Source organism: Neofelis nebulosa, chromosome 11 (genome assembly GCF_028018385.1).
Source record: "Neofelis nebulosa isolate mNeoNeb1 chromosome 11, mNeoNeb1.pri, whole genome shotgun sequence".
NCBI classification, from domain to species: domain Eukaryota; kingdom Metazoa; phylum Chordata; class Mammalia; order Carnivora; family Felidae; genus Neofelis; species Neofelis nebulosa.
Window position 1 is genome coordinate 50,265,622 of NC_080792.1, and position 23,035 is coordinate 50,288,656.

Genomic DNA, 23,035 nt, shown 5'->3' on the forward strand with positions numbered 1-23,035 from the left:
AGAATCAGGAATGGTCAGCACTGTCATATCACAATTGAAGGCTAAAGAGTGACACTAGAAAAAGAAGAGTGGTCTTTTCAGAGTGGTGGAGGCAGTAATGGACACTGTGAGTATCCACTAATGGCCACAGTCAAACTTCAAAATAAGTTGATTCTGTAATTGTGATGATCTAAAGATGCCTATGAATTTTTCAGCTGCCCTTGAGTAGTTGTTGGTTCATTATAAAAATACCTGCTGTATAGATGTTCTAGAAACTACAAGTATAGACAGGAACCACAAGGTTTTATGGGTTATGCCCTTGTTTACAAGGACGTGCAGTGTTTTTATTTTACAAGAATTATTAAAAAATCAGTATTTTACCATTGGGTAAAGTATGACTATCTTAAGGACGGTAAGTATAATAGACATGCATTGATATTTTAATTGTTCTTGCTTACATTGCGTGGCTGGACTACTTACAGAACAAAGAAGTGGTCAGAAAACAACTTGCTTTTTTTCTTAGAACTTATTTCATCTTTTGTCATAGTCACTGAAGTAGATGCTTTCCTTAGCTCAGCACTTGAAAGTTAAGAGCAGAAGGAATTTGTGTGAATGAATGGCTTTAACCCTTGGCCTCAGAGGCCCTTACTGAAATATCTTTAGTGATGGTTTCTTTCAGTGAAACCAGGGTTTCAGTGCTAGGGCAGAATTCTCCTAGACCTGGAGAAAGCTTAAGGGCCAGTTTCCATGGCTAAAGAGAGGCCTGAGGGATATTTGTTCCCTGGAATAAACTGAAAGTTATTCCAGCTTTAGGTAGTTGAATCCAAAGAATAGCAATCAGATCCACAGCTTTAAGTCTTTCCAATGGAGCAGCTGCTTTGGAGTATATAGTGGATCTCTGGCCGTTTCTGCTTGCTCCCAAATCTGTCACCACACTCAAATGTTTATTATCGTCTCTCCTGAGGTAACAGCCAGGGGTCCTTGGCCTAGAAGAGTGTTTTTGTTTTGTTTTAAAGCTTGAGAGAGTGTGTGCAAGCAGGAGCAGGGGAGGGGGGGAGGGGAGAGAATCCCAAGCAGGCTCCACACTGTCAGTGCAGAGCCTGACCCAGGACTCGATCTTACGAACTGTGAGTTCATGAGCCAAAATCAAGAGTCGGCCACTTAACTGAGCCACCCAGACACCCCTAGAAGAGAGTTTTCATGGTTCTGTAGCAAAGTCTACTATGCTAGCACTCTTAATAGAACTGAAAGCCATTTTTCTGAAATAACAAAGTTATTCTTTAGGTAGTTTGGAAATGGAGATGAACACCTCATGTCATACTACACAGTTCTAGCAACCCAAAGTTCTGTTTCTAAGGACACCAAAATGAATACAGTTGCCATCTATAAAAGATTGGGGTTATACTATGAATATTTCTAATGCCTCTTTAATAGTCATCATTTGTAAGATCTGTCATCCATAATATGGAACTCTGCAAATGGGCATGATGTGTGTATACTTTATATGTGTGTACATCTTCTTTGTATAGGCTACAGCTTTTCCACTCAACAAGTATTTATTTAACACTTTCTTGAACTGTTAGGTGAGAATAGTTGAATCTTAGAGTCATCCAGCCTGTGATCTGTGGACTTCCAGTCTTTTTTGGACATACCAGAAAATCAGGGTAAAGAAAACACTTTTCCTGTTTAAGGGGATGGGAGAGAATTTTAATACATTCACCAAATTAAATGAAAAGACAACATACGGTAGACACAACTTAAAGACAATTTAGAATCATAAACAAAATGTGAGGTAGACCGACTAGTGTAATTCACCAAATTTTGGTTAAGAAAATTTTATAGTAATAAGGTAACACAGGTGCTTCCTTTTCTAAGAATCACAAAAAGCAGTTGCATAAATTACAGCCAAAATAATTGAATACAACAATTATTCTAATTTTAGTTTACATTCAGTATTAACCTGTGTGAACTGTCATACATGGCAAGGTTCAACAGGTCTATAGATCAATTATTATGCAGGCCTAGCAAACACATTCATACCACAATGTTTTAAAGGATGGCAAGGCTTGAAGCTGAACACACCAAGGTATGTATTAACAAATCATGGTGTCCTGTGCTTGTGCAATTTTATCCTTAAAGGAGAAGGACCTAACATTCTCTAAGGAATTATACTGGTAAGATGATTTTAAAAGATCCAAACCTTAGTAAGATAGGCATTGAGAAGAATAGGCAGGTCAGTTTGAGTTCTCCATCTTTGGGGTGATGGTCTTTGGCTTTGTTCTGGCATTTTTCTTCCACAGGGTTTAATAGTATTTAAGAGATCACAATCATTTGATTTTTCAGAGTACAGCCCTAATATGGAGTACCTGCATCTAAGGTTACTACTTTAAAAAAACACGCTTTATAAAGACTTTGAAGCCATAAAGCCAGAAGAAACCCTGAGAGGCCATCTGCCCCAGTTACAAGTGTTTTGGGATTATTTCAAGTATTTTATTTGCCCTATAAATATTGGAATATTGCACAGTGGGTTTCTTGATATCCTCTGCATTAGGCCCTTTCAACAAAACAGGAACAATTGAAATACATTCATATCTAAATCAACCTGCTTCAAAACGTACCTCTTTACCAAAAATTCTGTACTGAAATTATGAGTATTTTTAAAGTATACATAAGGCAGATCCTTGTTGAGGGAGAATTTAAAATGGGGTTTAAAGGAATTGTTCATTTCAAAATACATTTAAAGCATCGTAAGCTATATTAAAACCAAGAGATCTGCAAATCATTTTCAGATTAGTACATTCCATTTTTTCACTACTGTAAACTCCTTGTTATCACAAGCTAATAAAGCTGGTCAGTTAACGTTATTTGTTCTAAGTAAATGCAGGCTGAGTCAGCCACCTCTCAGTAGTTTCAGGCCATAAGTAAGACTTCAATTCAAGTAAAAATGGCCATTTTAAGTGGTATGTGTGGGCTCATGAGAAAAATGTCAAATTGTTGAATGATGAGAACTAGAGTAAGCACAAACTTCCGAAGGACCTCATTTGTTCTAGAACATTCTCTAAAAGTCTGGGTTTCATTAAAATACATGGTGAGAAACTTACACTGTTGGTACTGAAAAAACACCCCCTACCAATTTTAGTGAGTCAGAGACTTTTAATGGAATCTTTCTTACTCCTCACAAAAGAATCACTGATAAGATTAAAACAGTGGTCTTTCTATGGCTCTGTTTCCCATTTCAGCAGTTTTTGTGTTGTTGTCTATATAAGGTAGCTGATATTTATTCAGTGTATTTTTTATTAAAGGAAGCTTTGCTTGAGGCCATGAAAAGAAACTAGTTCCATTCCACACAGAACCAGAGCCTGACATTTAGCTTTGCTGGTGCCAACTGCTTAATCCCAACCAAACAGGGTGGGTATGGGGTGACTGCTGAAAGCTTCTTAATTGGCTCAACTACTGAATTAGGTTCTCCTTGTACAAGTTTAAACTCTGTTCCATATTCTCATAGACATAGTGTGCTTAGAGACTGGAAAGGTTTTTAAAGAATGAAAAAAACCAAAGGAATTTCAGCAAGGAGAAGCTGCATAAATGCATACAGTGCCTGCTCTGCATTTACTGATTTGTTTGTTCAGTTTAAATAGTAAACTTTTAACTCGTGTGGAAATTTTGCCAAAAGTTTCAATACATATAAGATTATAAATCTTAAACTAACACTGCACAGAGAAAGACAAAGCTACTTCTTTTTTTTTAAAATACAAATATCTTCTACATTCTATCATTTCAGACCCCTGAGTAGTACTGTACCAAAGTACAGATCTGAAGAGAAACTGAGGGTTCAGGCCTCAAACGTTAATCTTCATTTAATTCCACACCAGTGGTGTGAGTCTCATGTAACACATTCAGGCTAGCTAATGCTGAGAGTCCGTTTTCCCCCTAACACAGTATAGTAGAAAAAACAATGCAAACTCCACGTTATTTCTCCAAAGTACACCCTCCTCAGGCTCCCATGGCAGACCATGTCTTAAGTAATTGCATAACTGCCTAGGGTGGAGTTAACCTGAATGAAGGTCTCAAAAGTGGAACTGAAAGAGAGTGATACCCCAGAGACCTGCCTCAGATTGGGGTTGGAGGGGCGGATTTCTTTGGAGAACAAATATGTTGCACTTTGCTCCACAGTGATTGTACTTTAAAGGAAAAAAAAATCCCAAATAAATGTTTCTGCCCCACCCCACCTAGGCATCCCTTTGCTATTTTTGGTGTCTCGGAAAGGTCATACGTGGCGGCCAGTAAGAAAGTAGAGGGGCTTGTCATCACTGCTGTTAGCAGTTTGAAACTCGTCTCGGAGGCGGAACTGCCACTCATCCTCCAGCTCTAAGCGGACAATTGTTTGGCGTAAGGAGCTTCTGTCTTGGCAGATGACACACAGGGTAGCACCTTCAGAAAAAAAGGCAGAAGTGCATCTTAGGTTCAGGGATTGAAATTACGAAGAGCCTATCATCGTTTTCTGATTATGTCCTCTAAGCTGACCCATCTGAGAACCAACATATAGGTAAGTAACCTGTCACAACTGCTCATTATAATTTTCATCTTATTTGAGTTCAAAAATAAACTCAAGTTTTGAGTTATCAGATCCAAAAGTTAAGAGTGTAAAGTGAAAAATATCCCTTTCCCCTGTGGTAACCAATGGTAAAACCAACGTTCTATGTGTCTAGAGCAGGGGTTCTCCACCTCGGCACCACTGGATAATTCTGTTATGGGGGCTGTTCTGTTCTTATAGGATATTTTAGCAGCATCCTTGGCTTCTCTTTTACTCACTATATGCCAGCAGCACTTTCCAGTGTGACAGTCTGAAATGTCTCCAGATAATGCCAAATGTCCCCTGAGAGGCAACCTCCCTCCCTCACTGTTCCATATGTATTTTATGCATATTTAAATACACATGTTCATCTATTCTTAAATTCTACATGAGTGAAATCATACAGTATTTGTTTCTCTGACTTACTTCACTTAGCATCATATACCCAGGTCCATCCATGCTGTTGCAAAAGCAAGACCTCCTTTTTAATGGCTGAGTAATATGCCATTATATACAAATACATCTTCCTTACTGATTCATCTATGGAGGGACACTTGGGTAGCTTACATATTTTGGCTAATGTAAATAATGCTGCAGTAAACATAGGGTTGCATATATCTTTTCAAATTAGGGCTTTTATTTTCTTTAAATACCCAGTAGTGGAATACTGGATAATATGGTTTTTTTTTTTTTTAATGTTTATTTAATTTTGAGAGAGTGATTGACAGCATGTGAGCGGGGTAGAGGCAGAAAGAGGGAAGGAGAGACAGAATCCAAAGCAGGCTCCAGGCTCCGAGCTGTCAGCACAGAGCCCGACGCGGGGCTCAAACTCAAGAGCAGTGAGATCATGACCTGAGCGGAAGTCCAGTGCTGGGCCGACTGAGCCACCCAGGTGCCCCAATTCTATTTTAAATTTTTGAGGAACCTCTATACTGTTTTTCACAGTGGCCTGTGCACAGTATGGTGAATCATACTTTGTTCACTGACTTCAGAGGTCATCTTGTCAGGATTATTCATGATACATAATCTGCAGTTTGTCCTTGGGCAGATTTTTGTACAGTGCATACCTGTTGAAGCAACTTTAGCTTCTATACCAGAATCACATCTCATTAAGCTGAGTTTTATTACAATGAGATTATTTGAAAAGCATTATTTCTCTTCTTGCACTGCATCATTCTTTTCTAGAATGGTAAAAACATATTTAATGGTCACATTTCTGGCCATCTATCTGTATTTTGTCCTGGTATGATGGACTTGATTCCACCCACACCCCAGTTAAGAAAATCATGGCCCTCGTTTAAAATAAGCAGGGTATTCAGTTTACTGGCAAAAAAGATTATTAAAGTGCTTTTTGGCTCACTTCCCTATTTTGTTCAGCAGGAACAATGGCATTCACAAACAAAAGACACTAAATTTGGTATACCTTTTAGAAACTTAAATTTCTTCAGAAGATCAGCACCTACAAAAGAGTCACAGAGGTACAAGAGAAGTCCACTGAAAAACACCCCTTCACAGTTGACATTGCTGGAGTGGGGTCTGGAGCTGATGTAGCATATGGCCACCTGGAATCATCAAGCAGACAGCATGGGCATTTCAAAAAGCAGGCAGAACATCTGCACTTTAGCTGAATAAGTCAGTACCTATTTAGTTATTCCAGGGTAAGGTAAAGGACATACATTTTTTTAATTGAAACTTAAATAGGTTGGTTATTTAAATTCTGCACCTCTTTTATTTAGTGTGCCAAGTTTTAACCTATTTACATCTTGTTTCTCTTGATAAAGGACAGTTACGAGAGAATTAGTAGTAAGAAATGAAACAGGCCTCTCCACCTAAATGTCTTTGTAAAATGAAAAATGGTCTTCCACAAAAAGGCACACTTGGGATGAAATGTTTAATTTTTTTAAATTCTCATCGATAAGGTAATCAGCTTTTCATTTAAATACACTTAAATTTTCAGACAAGCTTCAAGCAGTGCATAATTTTAAGTATTTAGTTCTATATGGCTTTCATGTAAAGAAGACAGCTTTATAAAAATTACACGGAGGTAAGATAGTTGGGAGACCTTGAGAACAGGGGCATGGCTTAATGACTGCACCTGACCGCTTGGATCCAAGTACTGGTTCCTCTGCTTAGTAGCTGGGTAACACTGAGCAGCTTCCTTCATTTTGCCATACCTCAGTTTCTCTGTCTGGCGAAATAGTAGTAGTACCTGTTTCATAGGACTGTTTTATGAAATAAACACTGTAAACCACTTAGTAGGTATTCACTGTTAGCTGCTGTTAGTAGTAGTGTTGAGACTGTGTTGTCTAACATCTTGAACCCTGGACCCTGGGGTGGAGGAGTCTAGAGGCCTGGGTTAGACACATGACTTAGAGATACTAATGGTTTTTAAGGTACCTTCTACAACTCATAGTATAGATTACATTTTCATTCTTACGAAATTTCAGTAAAATTGATTTAAAAATCAGTTTCCATAATTGAATACATTTGGATTTCAGTCTGAAGATATTGTATATGTTAATACATACAAAGAAGAAAACCTAAGAGTTTTATACATACAGAGAAGAATGTATGTATGTTTTAATACATACAAAGAGGAAAACCTAAAATACGGTTTACCAAAATGTTACTGTTCCCATTACAAGTGATTCTTTTTCTTTATACCTTTTAAGTTATTTACAGAGGATATTATGTTAGTGAACAGTTAAATTTTTTTTTAAATTTTTTTTTTCAACGTTTTTAATTTATTTTTGGGACAGAGAGAGACAGAGCATGAACGGGGGAGGGGCAGAGAGAGAGGGAGACACAGAACCGGAAGCAGGCTCCAGGCTCCAAGCCATCAGCCCAGAGCCTGACGCGGGGCTCGAACTCACGGACCGCGAGATCGTGACCTGGCTGAAGTCGGACGCTTAACCGACTGCGCCACCCAGGCGCCCCAAATATTTTTAAAATATTACTAATAATTGTAGAGGAAAGCTTCGTGGCAGAAGCCCTTAAATAAAGTCCTGAAGGCCATCAGTGGTCAAAGGTGCAAGTGGCAAAAACTAACACTGATGGGGAATTTGAGACAAGAGAAAGAATGCAAAATAAGGAAACAATGGCAAAGAAAGAAATCCTAGAATGGGAAGTGGTGAAGTGGCAGCTACAAAGGTCTCCTGTGATACCCTAAATTGTCCAGCAGTCACTGAGCTGCTGTTTTGCCTAAAACAGTGGCTAAGACACTGTGTGCCTTTGAATTATTAATCACGTGATTATAATACGGTCTGATACGTTTTAGGACAGCAAGCAACTGCTTCTGTCCAGTCACTGAGGTAGGCTCAGTGGAACTGACCTCTGAGCTAAGCTTTGCATGTTCACTGGCTCACTGTGGACAGCAGGAGTAGGGATGGGGAGGGACAGTTGCCATCACATCTTGTGTGAGCCTTCTGCAATATGAGTATGTCAGAGGCTCCTTTTTTGTCTCCACTTAAGCTTTCAAATGGGAGCTAAAATGGGAAAGAAATTGATGGAAATGGGTAAAAGCACAATACCAGCCCTCTTCCCTTTACCTCTGGTCCAATGTTAAGGTAGCAGTCAATGGCCAACACAGGACTCTTGAAGTTATGGATGGCTTTGGGGAAGAGTTTGTAGGAAGCATGCTGAAGGAACTTCTCCAGGAGAAACTGTGCAGGGGCTGCCAGTAGTGTGTGTTCACTGTCGGGAGCACAGACATACTGAAGGGGCAAGATGGGTGCTAAGCTCTCTGACACCTGAAATCAGAGCCGAGATTATCATGGGAAATAGGTCTGTCACTGGATGAAACGGGCAAGGAAAAATGGCATTGCACGCTAACGGTCCCCAAATAGTAGTAGTAGCACAGTGACAGATGCTAGGCTCAGAGGTTAGTTTGTCCTTCTTGGGTTCTGGACTTTTTTCCCCCTTGGGAATAGGTTGGGTCTCACTTAACACACAGCCAGGGCAGGAGAAAATGGAAATGTAGGCTTCTTTGACAGTTACTGCATTTAGCAACATTGTGAGGACCAACAGGAAGCCTTTCACAGTGCTGCTGGACGTGGACACGTTAAGTCCCATCCCAGCACATCCAAAAAATAAAAGCGAAGAGGTTTCTAAGCTCCACTGGGGAGTTCACATGTTATAAATTAAATTATTAAGACAGTAAATGTCTTAAACAGAAAAGGGTAGGTCCATGGAATTCACCCTCAATAAGTGTTGATTGGTCTTACTTTCTTAGCAACAACAACAACAACAACAACAACAAAACTGGCAAAGAACCAGACAAGCATCTTAATTTACATTTCTCTTATGTATTAAAGAATGTAAAAATGTTACTTTTGCCAGTTTATAAAGATAGAATGTTAAGTTTGAAACAAGATTTGATGGAATTGTTAAGCCTTAAATCTAAAGAAATGTACATCTGTTGAATTTTCAAGTCTTTTGTTTTACTCTAGATGAATCCTCAGTAAGGAGACAGACTGCATATTTGGCATTAAGAACTGACTCCCTTGTGTTATCTCACTTTCCAGTCAAGTGGCAAGTACTTAATGCCAGTACCTAATAACAAAGAACAGTAGAATCAAGCTTGCAAACTTACCATAATCTTTGGTTTAATGATAAAGTCCCTTTGCCCTCCAACCTGAACATGTTTCTTCATGAGACTGAAGTTATTAAAGCGGCAGATGAGCAGGCCACTACTGTTTGTTCTCAGGTTAAAGTCAACATCTTCACAGAAATACCTAAATCATAATCACAATAATAGATCTCTGACTACCTGTCGCGTCCCAGCCATATTTGTGTTTTGTTTTGTTCTGAGACGGAGAGAGAGAACGAGAACATGGGAGTGAGCATCGAAGCAGGGCAGAGGGAGAGGGAATCTCAAGCAGGCTCCATGCTTAGTACAGAGCCTGATGCGGGGCTCGATCCCATGACCCTGGGATCATGACCTGAGCTGAAATCAAGAGTCAGACATTTAACCTACTGAGCCACCCAGGTACCCCTACATCCCAGCCATGTTAATTACATACATAAAGTCTGTTAGGAGACAGATTCAGAATCAACTTTGCCTTCTTGTGGAGCTGACCCTCTTAACTCTGCTCAATTCAGGGGGCTCACAGGCCAGAGTTAAAAGGAGGAGGAAGTGAGAGGACTTAGGCCCCAGACATTCCATGAGGCCTTGGGTATTCCCGAGCTGAAACAGGACTGACTGCACATTCTCTGTATTCTTGTGGGACAGAGATGCAGAGGTGCTCCCAGTTTAACAATCCTGGCTGCAAACAGGATGAAACATCATCTGCCATGAAATAGCTACAGAATATTCTAATAGCTACAGATTGGAGGTTGACGTTGGAGGACTTTATGGTTCCTGACATTCCTCACTTGGCCATCTTGGATTTTCCAGGATGTGGACATTATTTATTCAGGAGGCAAGACCAGGGCTAGTCTGCTTATTCCCACCTGTTGGCTTCTCCCTACAGGATCCAGATCTCTGGATCTTACTAACATTTAGGGGAAGGATTAACTTCTGATTTCTGAGGATGGAAGAGTTCACCTTCAATGGGTTAAGGACCCACCCACACTGATCTGTACTGATGTAATAGTTTTTGTCCCTCTTGTAGTTCTTGCTGAATACTGGGATGGCTAAAATACATTTTCTAAGCATTTCATGTTGTAATTATTATTATTTAAGGGTCCGGGTGAGGATGAAGGGGGGCTTTGGGGTTTGTGATCCCAGTTCTCCTTGTCCATAAAAAGAGATTCTCGGGTTTTCGAAGACAGAGGAACAAACATATTATAGGGGTCAGAGTTGGGCGGAAGCAAACATGCCTGGAATGCTTGCACCCAGGAGGCCCGACTTACCTGTTGAAGTCATACTGCACATTCTGAGTCAAGTCTATGTTAAGGAGAATGAAGTCATGCACATGGCACCTAGAGAATGGGGCTTTCAGGCTCTGAGAAGTCAGCTTGCTGCTCCATTTCTGTATGCCAAGGATTGCGTAGTGGATGATTTTTGGTGTTGCTTCAATATGCTGCAAGACGCTCTTCAAGGACACATTCTTACTGGAAACTCCTGCTTCCATGGGCTGGCTATGAAATGTCAAGTTAGTTTATATAATAGCAATAAATATTACTGGAGAGAGGATCATTTTTGAAGGGATAACACTACTATACACTATTAATATCCATAAAGATATAATTAGCTGGCTTACTTTATATTAGCCTGGAATGGAAAAGGACGTCAAGCCTAGTTTTCATGATGCCTGTCACTGCTAACTTAAGGAAATGGTCTTTTGGGGGTGGGGCTTACCACTTTTAAGACAGAGAAAAAAACAGCCCAATTCAAAATGACTAATGAACAAGAAGTTACCAAAGAAAGGGAGCCAGAGGTTAGAAGCACACAAGTATACTTCCCAGTGTTGTAATTCTGGTATAGTAAAGGAGTATTTGAGAATGTCACTGGCTTCATATTCACAGTGGAAACATAGTGTGTGAGCTGGAAGGAAGGGCCAAGAGGTCATCAGTGGGGGTGCTACTGGTATTTAGGGACCATTTACTGCATAGGACTTTTCCAGGTTTAACATTCCCTGGTCCTCGTGGAGCCCCTTCACCAGGAGAACCACTGATTTGGGCCCAGCCCTAATTTTACAGATGACGGAATTGAGACAAAGAGATGAAATAACTTTTCCTTTTCATCCAGGCAGGTTACCAAGCAGAGCTGAGATTAAAAACCAGGTGTGATTCAGAAGCTAGTGGACTTTCTAAATCATAGCGCCTTTCAACAGACTTTATAGCAAACCAAAGCCATGATGCAGAAATAGTCCAGAAATTTAACGGCACAGTGAATATCTAAAGAAAAGTGCTAGTGAGGGTTGTCTTCTGGATAATTGTTCTGTAAAGCTGTCCCTCTCTCATTTACTTCCATGCATAATAAGCCAAGGAAAGCATCTCCTTCATAGCATTAGGCCATACTCCCCTAGAACTGCTTGGCAAATACTACTACCTGGTCTGATCCTGAACACTATGAATGTTCCATAGAACACACGAGTCGTCCATCACAACGATAAAAGGCCAGACACACTGGCGTTTAACTCCCAGTTCTTCCAGGCGGTTCCTCTCCAGTTCCAGATTGTGGTAGGACAGCTCCTTAATGAGAAACCTGGCAGCACCTGGAAGGCAACATAGCCACAGCTGTACATCCTTCACCCACACCTGACCCAAACCCCACAGACAGCTCACATTCTCTCCACAGGCATGCCTATTCACATGGTGGCCATGTGGGATGGGAGGGTCAACCAATTGTTCAGAGCAGTGGTTGTCAAATGAGTAAAAGTAAGAATCACTGAAGGAGTCTCTTTAAAATGCCAATTTCCGGAGCCCATCACCAGAGATTCACTTTAGGTTTGATAAGGGCCCAGAAACCAGAGCTGTCTTTGATGATGCAGATGATTCATGAAGTACACTTTGAGGGGAAAAGAATCCAGTTTCCTTGATGGGACAGAGGATACCACATAGAGGAAACACTTATTACTGGTTCTATAAAGCCAAGATATGATGTGCTCTCAGTCTTGGAAGCAGCCACTCACATGTCCACTAGGGAGTAGCCAAGTTTGCAATAACCTACACTAAAGTATCCCCTGCTTTGGATACCTTTAGGAGATTGATAGCGGTGTCTTCTTTGAAGAAGATTCTGGAAACTGGCATCCTTTCCTTAGACAGTCTTTTCCACTGCACCGCCCCCCCCCCCCCAGAGGCAATATGGTCTAGTAAAAGACTGGAGCCAAGCTGCATACATTTAAATCCTGATACCGCCACTTTCTAGCTGTGAGTGAATGCCTTGGTTTCTCTACCTGTAAGAATGCAATGGTAATGTCCATCTCACAGGATTGCTGTGTTGCTCAAGACAGTGCCTAACGTGGTGAGTACTCAGTAATAGAGAATATTAAGATGATGTTCCTCAGATCCATCCATGTTGTTGCAAATGGTAAGATTTCATTCTTTTAATAGTGAACATTCCATTGTGTATATATGCCACATCTTCATCCTTTCATCTATTGATGCACACTTAGGTTGCTTCCATAATTTGGCTATTGTAAATAATGCTAAGTGAAATAAGCCAGTCAGAGAAAGACAAATACCGTATGATTTCACGTATATGTGGAATTTAAAAAACAAAACAAATGAAGAAAAAAGAGAGATAAACCAAAAAACAGACTCTTAACTATAGAGAAGAGATGGTTGGTTACAAGGGAGGTGGGAGGGTGGGAGGGGTGAAATGGGTAAAGGGGATTAAGAGTACAAGTCTCATGATGAGCACTGAGTAATGTATAGAATTGTTGATTCACTATATTGTACACCTGAAACAAATATAAGACCATATGTTTTACACTGGAATTAGAATTTTAAGAAAAGATCACATATTAGACACATTTTATTAGACAAATTTGCACATCCGAAAATGAAACAAAATGTAGGTAATGAAATGAAGAGGCTAAAAAAGCTATTGAATCTATGGAGGAAAGAGAAAAATAGTTTGGAAGTAGGAAGGAAAATCTGCCTTACAACAGGATGTATGTAATACATGTTCTCAATGTAGTAAGAACTGTATATGAAAAGCCCACAACTAACACTGTAATGGTAAGAGATGGAAAGCTTTTCCTCTAAGCTCAAGAACAAGACAAGGATGTCCACCTTTACCACTTTATTTAACATACTACTGGAAATTCTAGCCAGAGCAATTAGGCAAGAAGAAGAAATAAAAGGCACTCAGGTTGGAAAGGAAGAAGTAAAATTATCTGTATGCAACATGACCTTCAATGTAGAGAACCGTAAAGATTACACACACACACACACACACACACACACACACACACACACACTTAGAAATAAGTGAATTCAGCAAAGTTGCAGATACAAAAACTAAAAAATCTGTTCTCCCTATACACTAATAGTGATCTAAAAGGGAAAGTGAATTCAGCAAAGTTGCAGATACAAAAACTAAAAAATCTGTTCTCCCTATACACTAATAGTGATCTAAAAGGGAAATTAAAAAAAAACTTCCATTTACGATGGCATCAAAGAGAATAAAATACTTTGGAATAAATGTTTATTGAACCAAGCATGTGAAAGACTTGTACATGAAGAAGTACACAACATTTGCTGAAAGAAAGTAAAGATGATAAGTAAATGGAAAGACATCTGTGTTCATGGATTGGAAGATGTGATATTGTTGAGATGTCAATATTACCCAAAGTGATCTACAGATTTAATGAAATCCCTATCAAAATCCTAATGATATTTTTTTGGAGCAGAAATAAAAAAAAACCCCACCCTTAAATTCATATGGAATCTCAAGGGACCCTCAATAGCCAAAACAACCTTGAAAAAGAACAAAATTGGAGGTCTCACAGTTGGCTGATTTCAAAACTTACTACAAAACCACAGTAATCACAACAATGTGGTACCAATGGGATAAGAATACAGAGCCCAGCGTATGCCCTTGTGCTTCTGGTCCAGCCCTAAGGCCTACGGTCAAATGATGTTTGACAAAGGTGCCAAGACCACTGAATGGGAAAAGGACAGTCTCTTCAACAGATGGTATTGGAAAACTGGATATACACATGCAAAAAATGAAGTTGGATCTTTAACTTACACTACATAAAACTAACAGGGATGAAAGACCTAAATGCAAGAGCTAAAACTATAAAACTTTTAGAAGAAATCAGGCAATCAGCAAACCTAAAGGCAACCATGGAATGGGAGAAGATATTTGCAAATGATATATCAGACAAAGGGTTAGTATCCAAAATCTATAAAGAACTTATCAAACTCAACACCCAAAAAACAAATAATCCAGTGAAGAAATAGGCAAAAGACACAAATAGACACTTTTCCAAAGAAGACATCCAGGTGGCTAACAGACAAATGAAAAAAATGCTCAACATCACTCATCATCAGGGAAATATAAATCAAAACTGCAATGAGTTACCACCTTAACGCCAGTCGGAATGGCTAACATTAACAACTCAGGCAACGACAGGTGTTGGTGAGGATGCAGAGAAAGAGGAACCCTTTTCCACCACTGATGGGAATGTAAACTGGTGCAGCCACTCTAGAAAACAGTATGGAGGTTTCTAAAAAAGTTAAAAATAGAACTACCCCATGACCCAGCAATTGCACTACTAGGTATTTATCCAAGGGATACAGGTGTGCGGTTTCGAAGGGGCACATGCATCCCAACGTTTATAGCAGCACTATCGATGATTGCCAAAGTATGGAAAGAGCCCAAATGTCCACTGATGGATGAATGGATAAAGAAGATGTGTGTGTGTATGTATATATGTATGTATGCATGTATGTATGTATGTGTGTGTGTGTGTGTGTATACACACACAGTGGAGTATTACTTGGCAACCAAAAAGAATGAAATCTTGCCATTTGCAACAACGTGGATTGTATTATGCTAAGCTAAATTAGTCAAAGAAAGACCAGTATCATATGACTTCACTCATATATGGAATTTAAGATACAAAATAGATGAACATAAGGGAAGGAAAGCAAAAATGATATAAAAATAGGGAGGGGGACAAAACATAAGAGACTCAAGTACAGAGAACAAACTGAGGGGTTGCTGGAGGGTTGGGTGGAGGGATGGGTTAAATGGGTAAGAGGCTTTAAGGAAGACACTTGTTGGGATGAGCACTGGGTGTTATACATAGGGGATGAATCACTGGAATCTCCTGAAATCATTGTTGCACTCAATGCTAACTAACTTGGATGTAAATTTAAGAAAAAGTGTAAAGAAAAAAAATAAAGAAGAAAACAGGCAAACAGCTTGCTACTGGATGTAACAATTATTTCTTGGATATGACACCAAAAGCACAGCCAACAATAGGAAAAAATAAATTGGACTGCATCAAAATTTAAAAGTTCTGTGCAAAGGATATAATTAACAGTGAAAAGCAACTCATGAAATCGGAGAAAACATTTACAAATCATAAGTAGGGGGTTAGCATCCAGAATACGTAAAGGACTCCTACAAATCAACAACAAAAAAGCCTAATTTTAAAATAGGAAAAGAACTTGAATAGATTGTCCAAAATAGATATATGAATGGCCAAGAAACAGACAACAAGATGCTCAACATAATTAATCATTAGGGAAATGCAAATCAAATCACAGTAAGATAGCATCTCCTACCCATTAGGATGGCTACCATCAAAAAACAAGCAAACAAAAAAATCTCCCAAAACTCAAAACAAAAAACAGAAAATAAGTATTGGTGAGGATGTGAAGAAACATTTTACACTGTTGAGAAGAATGTAAAATGGTATATGTACCATTATGGAAAACAGTTTGTCAATTCCTCAAAAAATTAAAAATAGAATTATCGTATGATTCAGCAATTCCACGTGTAGGTATGTACTTAAAAGAACTGAAATCAGGGTTCTTGGAGATACATTTGTACATCTATGTTCATAGCAACATTATTCACAATAGCCAAATGGTAGCAGCTCAAGTGTCCACAAGTGGATGAATGGATAAAGAAAATGTATATACATACAATGGAATATTACTCAGCCTTAAAAGGGAAGGAAATTGACACACAGACAACATAGATGAACCTTGAGAACACTGTGCTAAGTGAATTCAGCTAGACACAAAAGGCAAATACTGTACGATTAAACTTGAAGTACCTAAAGTCATCATGCAGAGACAGAAAGTACAATGGTGGTTGCCAGGGAAAGGAGGAGATAAGGAGTTAATCTTCAGTGGTATGGTGTTTCAGTTTTGCAAGATGAAAAGAGTTCTGGAGATTAGTTGCAAAACAATGTGAATATATTGAACACTACTGAAACGTACACTTAAATGGCTAAGATGGTAAATTTTATGTGTTTTTTTAACAAAAAATAATCTGCACTTACTTCATTTGCATATATGTTAGCTTCTCCTCAAATTATTGCAGAAGTGGCAAAACTGTAACTATGCAAATTCATTAGATCTGGGATGAGGAAAGTCACCTAACGATTGTTAAGGCATAGGAGGGGGTGATTTGAGGGTCATACTCCTATAGAAAAAGATTTTAGTTAGTCTGGGGATATGTGGTTTTGGAGAGGACAAAGAACCAAAAATATGTAAAAGCCTTAATTCACTTGATATAAAGTGATAAACATGGAAACTAAAATTGTATTCAAAACAAATTTTTGAAAATATTTTAATTCTATATTTAAGGACATAAAAAGGAATGGAAGGGAGAACAAGAGGAAAGCTCTAAGAAGGAAGGGAGAGGGATGACAGATCAGCAGAGGGAGAAACAGGCTAAGGGGGAAAAGAAAGGAAAGTGAGACCCGGGAGAGGAGGAGTGCAGAGTTAGGGAAACTACTCAGGTCTCATCTGTATTCACTCTAGTTCTGGACTGGGATGTTCCTACTTCCCTCTAATGTGTCAATTAGCAGCTTTTGGAACTTAAACCCTTCTGAGACTACACAGAGTCGGACTCCCACAGGAGCTGATTAGAGAAAGTGGTTAACAACTACCATACAAGAAGTGAGCAGACACACAGCTCTGAATCCAATTGGAGGTTTCCTGCCCCCCAACGTCTCTGTTCCATGCTGAAGAACCATATGCCCCTTTGACAAATCAGCCCATTGCTCTTACACTCCGTGGGGGAAAAGCAAGCGAAACTTTTCCAGGCACTTTTAAGATGACTGCCATAGGCAGTAATGATACTTCCAATTTCCAGTTGGACAGAACCCCTTAGAACTTGCCATGTGCCTTTAAAATGATTAGCAATGGCTTAGGGACACCTCTAGATCCCTCTTGAACACAGTGAACTAGCTCCACCCCCATTCCCCCCAAGACAATCCTTCTCACTGTTCTGTTCCTGCTGCAGCGGGCCCAGCCATCGCTGGGAAGAATCCCAAACCCTTTCCGGGCGCTCAATATACCAGTGACTTCTTTAGTCACTAGCCCTCAGAAGTTAAAAATTCTGCAAAACAGCAGATAGAGGAAAAGGAAAACTCAAATTTAAAGAAAAATCAAAAGTCCTTTGGTCAGGGGGGCGGGACCCTTTTCAGGGGCTGGGGAATCTTTGAAAGTTTCATGTCCAGGCAATGAGCTTGCTTTATCTTTCAGCCCTTCTCCGTGTCCCAGGGGGCCCCTTACCCACGCCTGCATTATTGAACATGCCAGGAAGCACCAGCATGATGTGGTTGGGCCAGTACTTGCGGTACAGCGGCATCTCATATTCTTTGACCACCAGAAGATGCAGGTGGCTGATGCCCTCCATGGCGTGAAAAAGGTTTAGGAGTCCATGCTCATGGCGACCACTGGAAGGAGTGAAAATAGGGCTCTTGACTGCATTCAAATTCTGCTGAAAGGGGAAAAAAAAAGAAAAAAGAAAGAACCAGAGACCAAAAAGGGAAGTTAAAACCCTTAGATTGAAGAAGTTTAGAGACCCTGATCTAGTACCTTGGGCCTGTCAGTCTAAAAGCAGTGTTGGCATCCAGACACTGTCACCCACCTTGTCTGAAACCAGGGGCAGCCGCATGCTCTCCAGGTGTTTACCCTGCTTGCTGAAGACAAAATGACTCTCTTTGGATTTGGGAATGATGAAATAGAGCTGCACCTCTTCTCCCAGCATAGAGGACGAGAATGTGAATGCATGAAGGGTGGAGTCAGACATCTAGATTTGTAAAGAAGGAAGGAAGGGGATGTAAGCTCATGGTTTGCAAACTTCTCGACCACTTGTTAACATTTTTAAGAGAGGCGAAATAACCTGAACTCATACGTGCCATCAGACCTGGCTGTCCCTGAAATGTCGGAAGAGCTGGAAATGCAAACATTTCATCTTTTGACCTGCCATTGACCTGAGAGCCATTGACCTGAGAGCCAAGCCTCCTGCCCCTACACAGCCTCTCCACGGGTGAAGTTTCTGTTGCTTGACACTGTCTTTTGCATTCCTTATGTTCTTAGAACCACTACTCCTCAGTCTTATGCAGAGGTTAAATATTCCTGCTTGCTAAACATTTTCAAAGGTGCCCAAATATAGGGGAGATTTCCATCTGTGTGCATCAGGCTAAATGAGTATCATTTCTCTAAGTAAAATATTAGGGCTAACATCATTAAAATGCCTCCATGGTCCCATCTTTCCTGGCTACAGTGGAAGCTGAAGAAGTTTCAAAGTCATTTAGCCTAGAACTCTGGCTTCCAGGAGAGACCATCTGACTCACTGAAGCCAATTATAAATCTAACTTATTTTTAAAATTGCTAGAAAGTTGGGACACCTGACTGGCTCAGTCAGTAGAGCATGTGACTCTTGATTTTAGGACCAGGAGTTCAAGCTGCACGTTAGGTACAGAGCTTACTTAAAAAAAAAAAAAAAAAAGTGTTATAAAGTTCACATGCTCGCTCAGTAACCCAGCTCAGTGAGTAATTACATAATTTATGTGCTTTACAATGCAGACAGTATTTGGCTTAATGAAAGGATAGCATCAATTTTCAGCAGCAACTAGAGTCCAGGTAGATTTCCTAAGATTTTTAACCTAAATATTATATTTCCTAGGAAAATAGTATAATTATTCCCTTGAATTCTGGTTCATTCTGCTTCACAAGCATTGGAATATACTAGTGAGTACAATAATCACAGAAACTATATAAACAGGATTTTTAATAAGTTATCTAGAAGCTTATGATTTGTAGACCAGGTACTTGAATCTTCTATATTCTGTAAAGCATCATGAGTGGTTTACAAATTAGCCCACCAAAAGCTTTCAGTTAACACCAAGAAAACAAATGGTACATAAAAGGTAATTTGTGTTACAAGAGCAGAATGACCAACCCAGTTTTTCAGTATATCACTTCTAGCCCCTGTGGGAAAAGGGTGGAGACCTGGTCCTTAAGAGCAGAAGCAAGTTTGGGTGAAGTCTAATCAGCATGTCCCATAGGAAGAGTTTTAGGTGTTCAGAACTAAGTCATAAAAATCAAGAAGCTAAAGTGGGAGAAAGCAACAGAGAACTTCTCCCCTACATAGGTTCTAGACCACTGTCACCTGCTGCCTTTACCATCTTGAGTGTTTACAGATGCTCTGGCCAAAAAGAAACAAAGACGGTGGGGTATTGGCTCACCTTCTGTGTTCCTTCCTCTCACTTCTCTCTAAATAAAAGATCAAATATTGACTCCTTTGTATGCCTAATGATCAAAACCACCCCACACTGGAGTAGGAATATGACTTGGTCAGTGCAAATCAGCAGACCTGTTCACAGCTCAAAGGGCACACCCTATGCATGTTAGAGGTAAGAGCACCATTCCTGGGGCGCCTGGGTGGCTCAGTCTATTAAGTTTCTGACTTTGGCTCAGGTCGAGAGGTCAAGATCTCATGGTTCGTGAGTTCGAGCCCCAGATTGGGCTTTGCCCCTGTCTACCTGCCTCTCAAATGAAATAAAATAAACTTAAAAAAAAAATCTTAAAAAAAAGAGCACCATTCTCATCAACAACCCAAAGCAGGGGGTGAAAAGAACCTTTCACCAAATATACTATAATATCCAGTTTTTTCAGGATTACAGAGAACATCCCAGGTAACCTAAACATGACACATGTAACCATTTCAATGAAGTGACTTCAGACACTAAAACTCAAGTTTCTTTCTCTCTTCCCCTCCCCCCAATCCTAATAAACCCAAAGTAATTTTAATTAATGGCTTCACACATTTTGCTCACAAATGAGTGGCTCCATCTTATAAATCAAGTACCCTCTATCTAGGGCCCGAAACTGGGAGCCGTATTTTTCATTCCATATATACAATACCATGCTGGGTAACAGGCAAGGACAGGGGGCCACACCTGCGAGGCAGAGGTGCAGTCCATGTACTGGTGACATTGCTCACAGTGGTGGAAGGTGTTGTAGGCCGCGTATTTGGTCAGCATCATGGACACGGTTCCTCGCTTCCTGGGCTCCTCAACTTTGGAATCCTTTATTGCTTCTGTGTATAAAGGGACAAAAACCTTGCCATGATGTGCATGAAGCCCCTACTCCTGGGAAGAAAGTCCCCCACTCCCTGCAGGACTCTTCTAAGGAGTCTATAATTTATGCTCTGAAAGTCGGGTATGAAAAGTAAAAGGTGATACATATGTGTACAAGAGAAAAGCAGAGAGAATTACTTTAAACTGCGCTCAAAGATTAAACTGCCCCAGGCCTCCTGCTCTGATTTGGCCCCTTGACCTTCAGAAGAGGTGCGCCTGGCTCTGCTTGCACTGACCTTGTTTGACCCCTGCCAGCTTCTCAGTATATACCAGGCTCATCAAACTGTACTTGGGATCATGCACGCTGACGTCAAAGGGCATTTTACTGAAGCTCTCGATGTCAGGCCAGGGCTCTCCCTCTGCCTGGCTGACTCCACTGCATTCACTGTGGTCTAGGACAAGAAGAAAGAAAGTGCGCAGAGCAGGCAGGCTGACTGGCCTCCCAGCCTCCCTCCCAAGTGTCAGGAATGAGAGGTTTTATGAAACATGAACCCCCAGATGGGAGGACAGAGACATTTCTGGAAGATGACCTGCCACGTCCCAGGGCAGAGAGGCCCAGAATTATCCCTTCAGGTCCATGCTGGGAAGGACGCACGCCCTCATTGGCTCCAGCATTACCCTCTACACATCTGGTCCACAAACTCCCACACTATGACATCAACTGATTTCCCACCCCAGCCTCCCAAATTGCCTTAAAGCTTATTTAATTTTGGGTCATCTAAATTCTCCCTTACAGTTTTAGTTGTGGGGTTATAAAACACTGAAAGCCTAAGAGATTTGAGGAATGCATTGAGCAAGATACCCAGTGTCTGCTGCATATGAGAATCACCTGGAGAGCTTGTAAAAAAAAAAAAAAATCCTGTGCTTAGGTTACCACCCCCACAATCTGCTTTAGTACCCAGGCACCCATCATGGCATTTAAAGCTGCTTAGGTCACTCCAATATGCAGTCAAGTTTGACAGCTAGTAGTCCTAGATTTGAATTCAGACCGCCCCCTACTACTCCACACCTGCAGGCACCACCCTTAACTCTCAGGGACCCTGGGTTATTGCAAGAATTCCAGATGGTGCATTTAAAGTGCTCAGGCAGTGAGGGATGCCTGGGTGGCTTGGTTGGTTAAGCATCTGACTTTGGCTCAGGTGATGATCTCATGATTCGTGGGTCCATGGGTTGGAGCTCCGCATCGGGCTCTGTGCTGTCAGCACACAGACCACTTCAGATCCTCTGTCTCTCTCTGCCTCTCCTTTGCTCATGCTCGCTCTCTCTCTCTCTCAAAAATAAACATTAAAACAATTTGTTTTAAAGGGCTCAGTGGCAGGCACGTGGTGAGTGTCCAATAGAGGATTTATTGTTATTAATAAAATTTATAAGATGAAAAAGTTTAAGAATTTTCAAAGGGAGAAGATTTAAAAAATTTTTTTACTGTTTATTTTTGAGAGAAAGAGCGAGCACGAGCGGGGGAGGGGCAAAGAGAGAGGGAGACAGAATCCGAAGGAGGCTCCAGGCTCTGAGCTGTCAGCACAGAGTGCGACAGGGGCTCAAACTCATGAACCATGAAATCATCACCTGAGCCGAAGTTGGACACTCAAGTGACTGAGCCACTCAGGCGCCCCCAAAAGTTTTATTTTTTTAAAAAGCCTAAAGATTACAAGTACAGCTAATATCTTTTTAATACAATCATGTTTATTTTTTATATCACTGAGCTAAAGTTTGCATTTTATTTACAACCTAAAGCTTATTCTAGATTTTTACAAAGATGTCAGTGTGCTTCTCCAGAGCACCATCACATTCACCTGCACTAAAATGAGGTGGAAGGAATAAAGCCAGCCTGATGGCACTTCTCACTACAAAGGCCAGGCTTGCCTGTTGCACCAGCTGTGGTAGATTCTCTCACAGATCATCACACAGATTAAAGTTCAGTGTGGTGGGACCCGAGGAGAAAATTACAGGCATCACTCTCTTGTGGAGCCCAGGGGCTTTGTGGGAAGGTTGCTGGGATGATGGGTCTCTCATTCCTGGTCTGCCTAGTTCTGCCTTTGCCCTCCTGGTCCCAGCCCCCCTCCAGGCAGCTATAAATGTTTCCGGGCCAACTTGGAGCTCTGGGTCCCCTCTTTGGTGGGCCTAGCGTCAGCTCAAGTGGGGACACAAACAAGGAGATGTGGGTGGGAAGACGGGATTGTGTGTATGTCTGGAATCATGAATATGACCTGGTAAGGAGTGGAAATAGGGCTGAAGGTGATAATAAAATGATTCAATACAGCTGATCTTGCCTAGTCTTGCTCTAGACTGAACTAGTCTTTTGGACTTATCATAGAACAGGTCCAACTACTTAGGAAAAGCAAGTGGGGTGAGATCTGAGGGCCAGTCTGACAGAAGATGCCAAGGCCTTTCCCTTTTCTGGACTCCTCTTTGAGGGGCTTAGAAGAGCTTCTACCTGATTACCACTACTCCCCTGCCTCCATGGGTCTCTTCC

At 40.7% G+C, this 23,035-nt stretch overlaps 1 protein-coding gene and 1 long non-coding RNA gene across 10 annotated transcripts in view; one reads left to right on the plus strand and one right to left on the minus strand.

Moving 5' to 3' along the window:
• Window positions 1–1,664: 1,664 nt before the first annotated feature.
• The window catches only part of GREB1L (GREB1 like retinoic acid receptor coactivator), a 280,943-nt gene continuing 259,572 nt past the window's right edge, over window positions 1,665–23,035 (minus strand). For 7 of the 9 annotated variants that reach the window (XM_058692547.1, XM_058692542.1, XM_058692543.1 and 4 more), the window contains 10 exons: window positions 20,799–20,954; window positions 20,383–20,522; window positions 18,066–18,227; window positions 17,708–17,915; window positions 11,547–11,712; window positions 10,406–10,633; window positions 9,144–9,285; window positions 8,101–8,301; window positions 5,976–6,114; window positions 1,665–4,410 (listed from right to left, as the gene is read on the minus strand). In XM_058692547.1, the coding sequence (XP_058548530.1) occupies window positions 4,247–4,410; window positions 5,976–6,114; window positions 8,101–8,301; window positions 9,144–9,285; window positions 10,406–10,633; window positions 11,547–11,712; window positions 17,708–17,915; window positions 18,066–18,227; window positions 20,383–20,522; window positions 20,799–20,954 (1,706 nt within the window). In that variant the 3' untranslated portion in view covers window positions 1,665–4,246. The remainder of the gene's footprint in view (window positions 4,411–5,975; window positions 6,115–8,100; window positions 8,302–9,143; window positions 9,286–10,405; window positions 10,634–11,546; window positions 11,713–17,707; window positions 17,916–18,065; window positions 18,228–20,382; window positions 20,523–20,798; window positions 20,955–23,035) is intronic. The other 2 variants (XM_058692548.1, XM_058692546.1) reach the window with 1 other exon arrangement.
• LOC131490306 (uncharacterized) lies at window positions 4,407–19,717 on the plus strand. The gene is made up of 2 exons (XR_009251033.1): window positions 4,407–4,525; window positions 17,678–19,717. It is a non-coding gene; the product is annotated as an uncharacterized LOC131490306 (long non-coding RNA).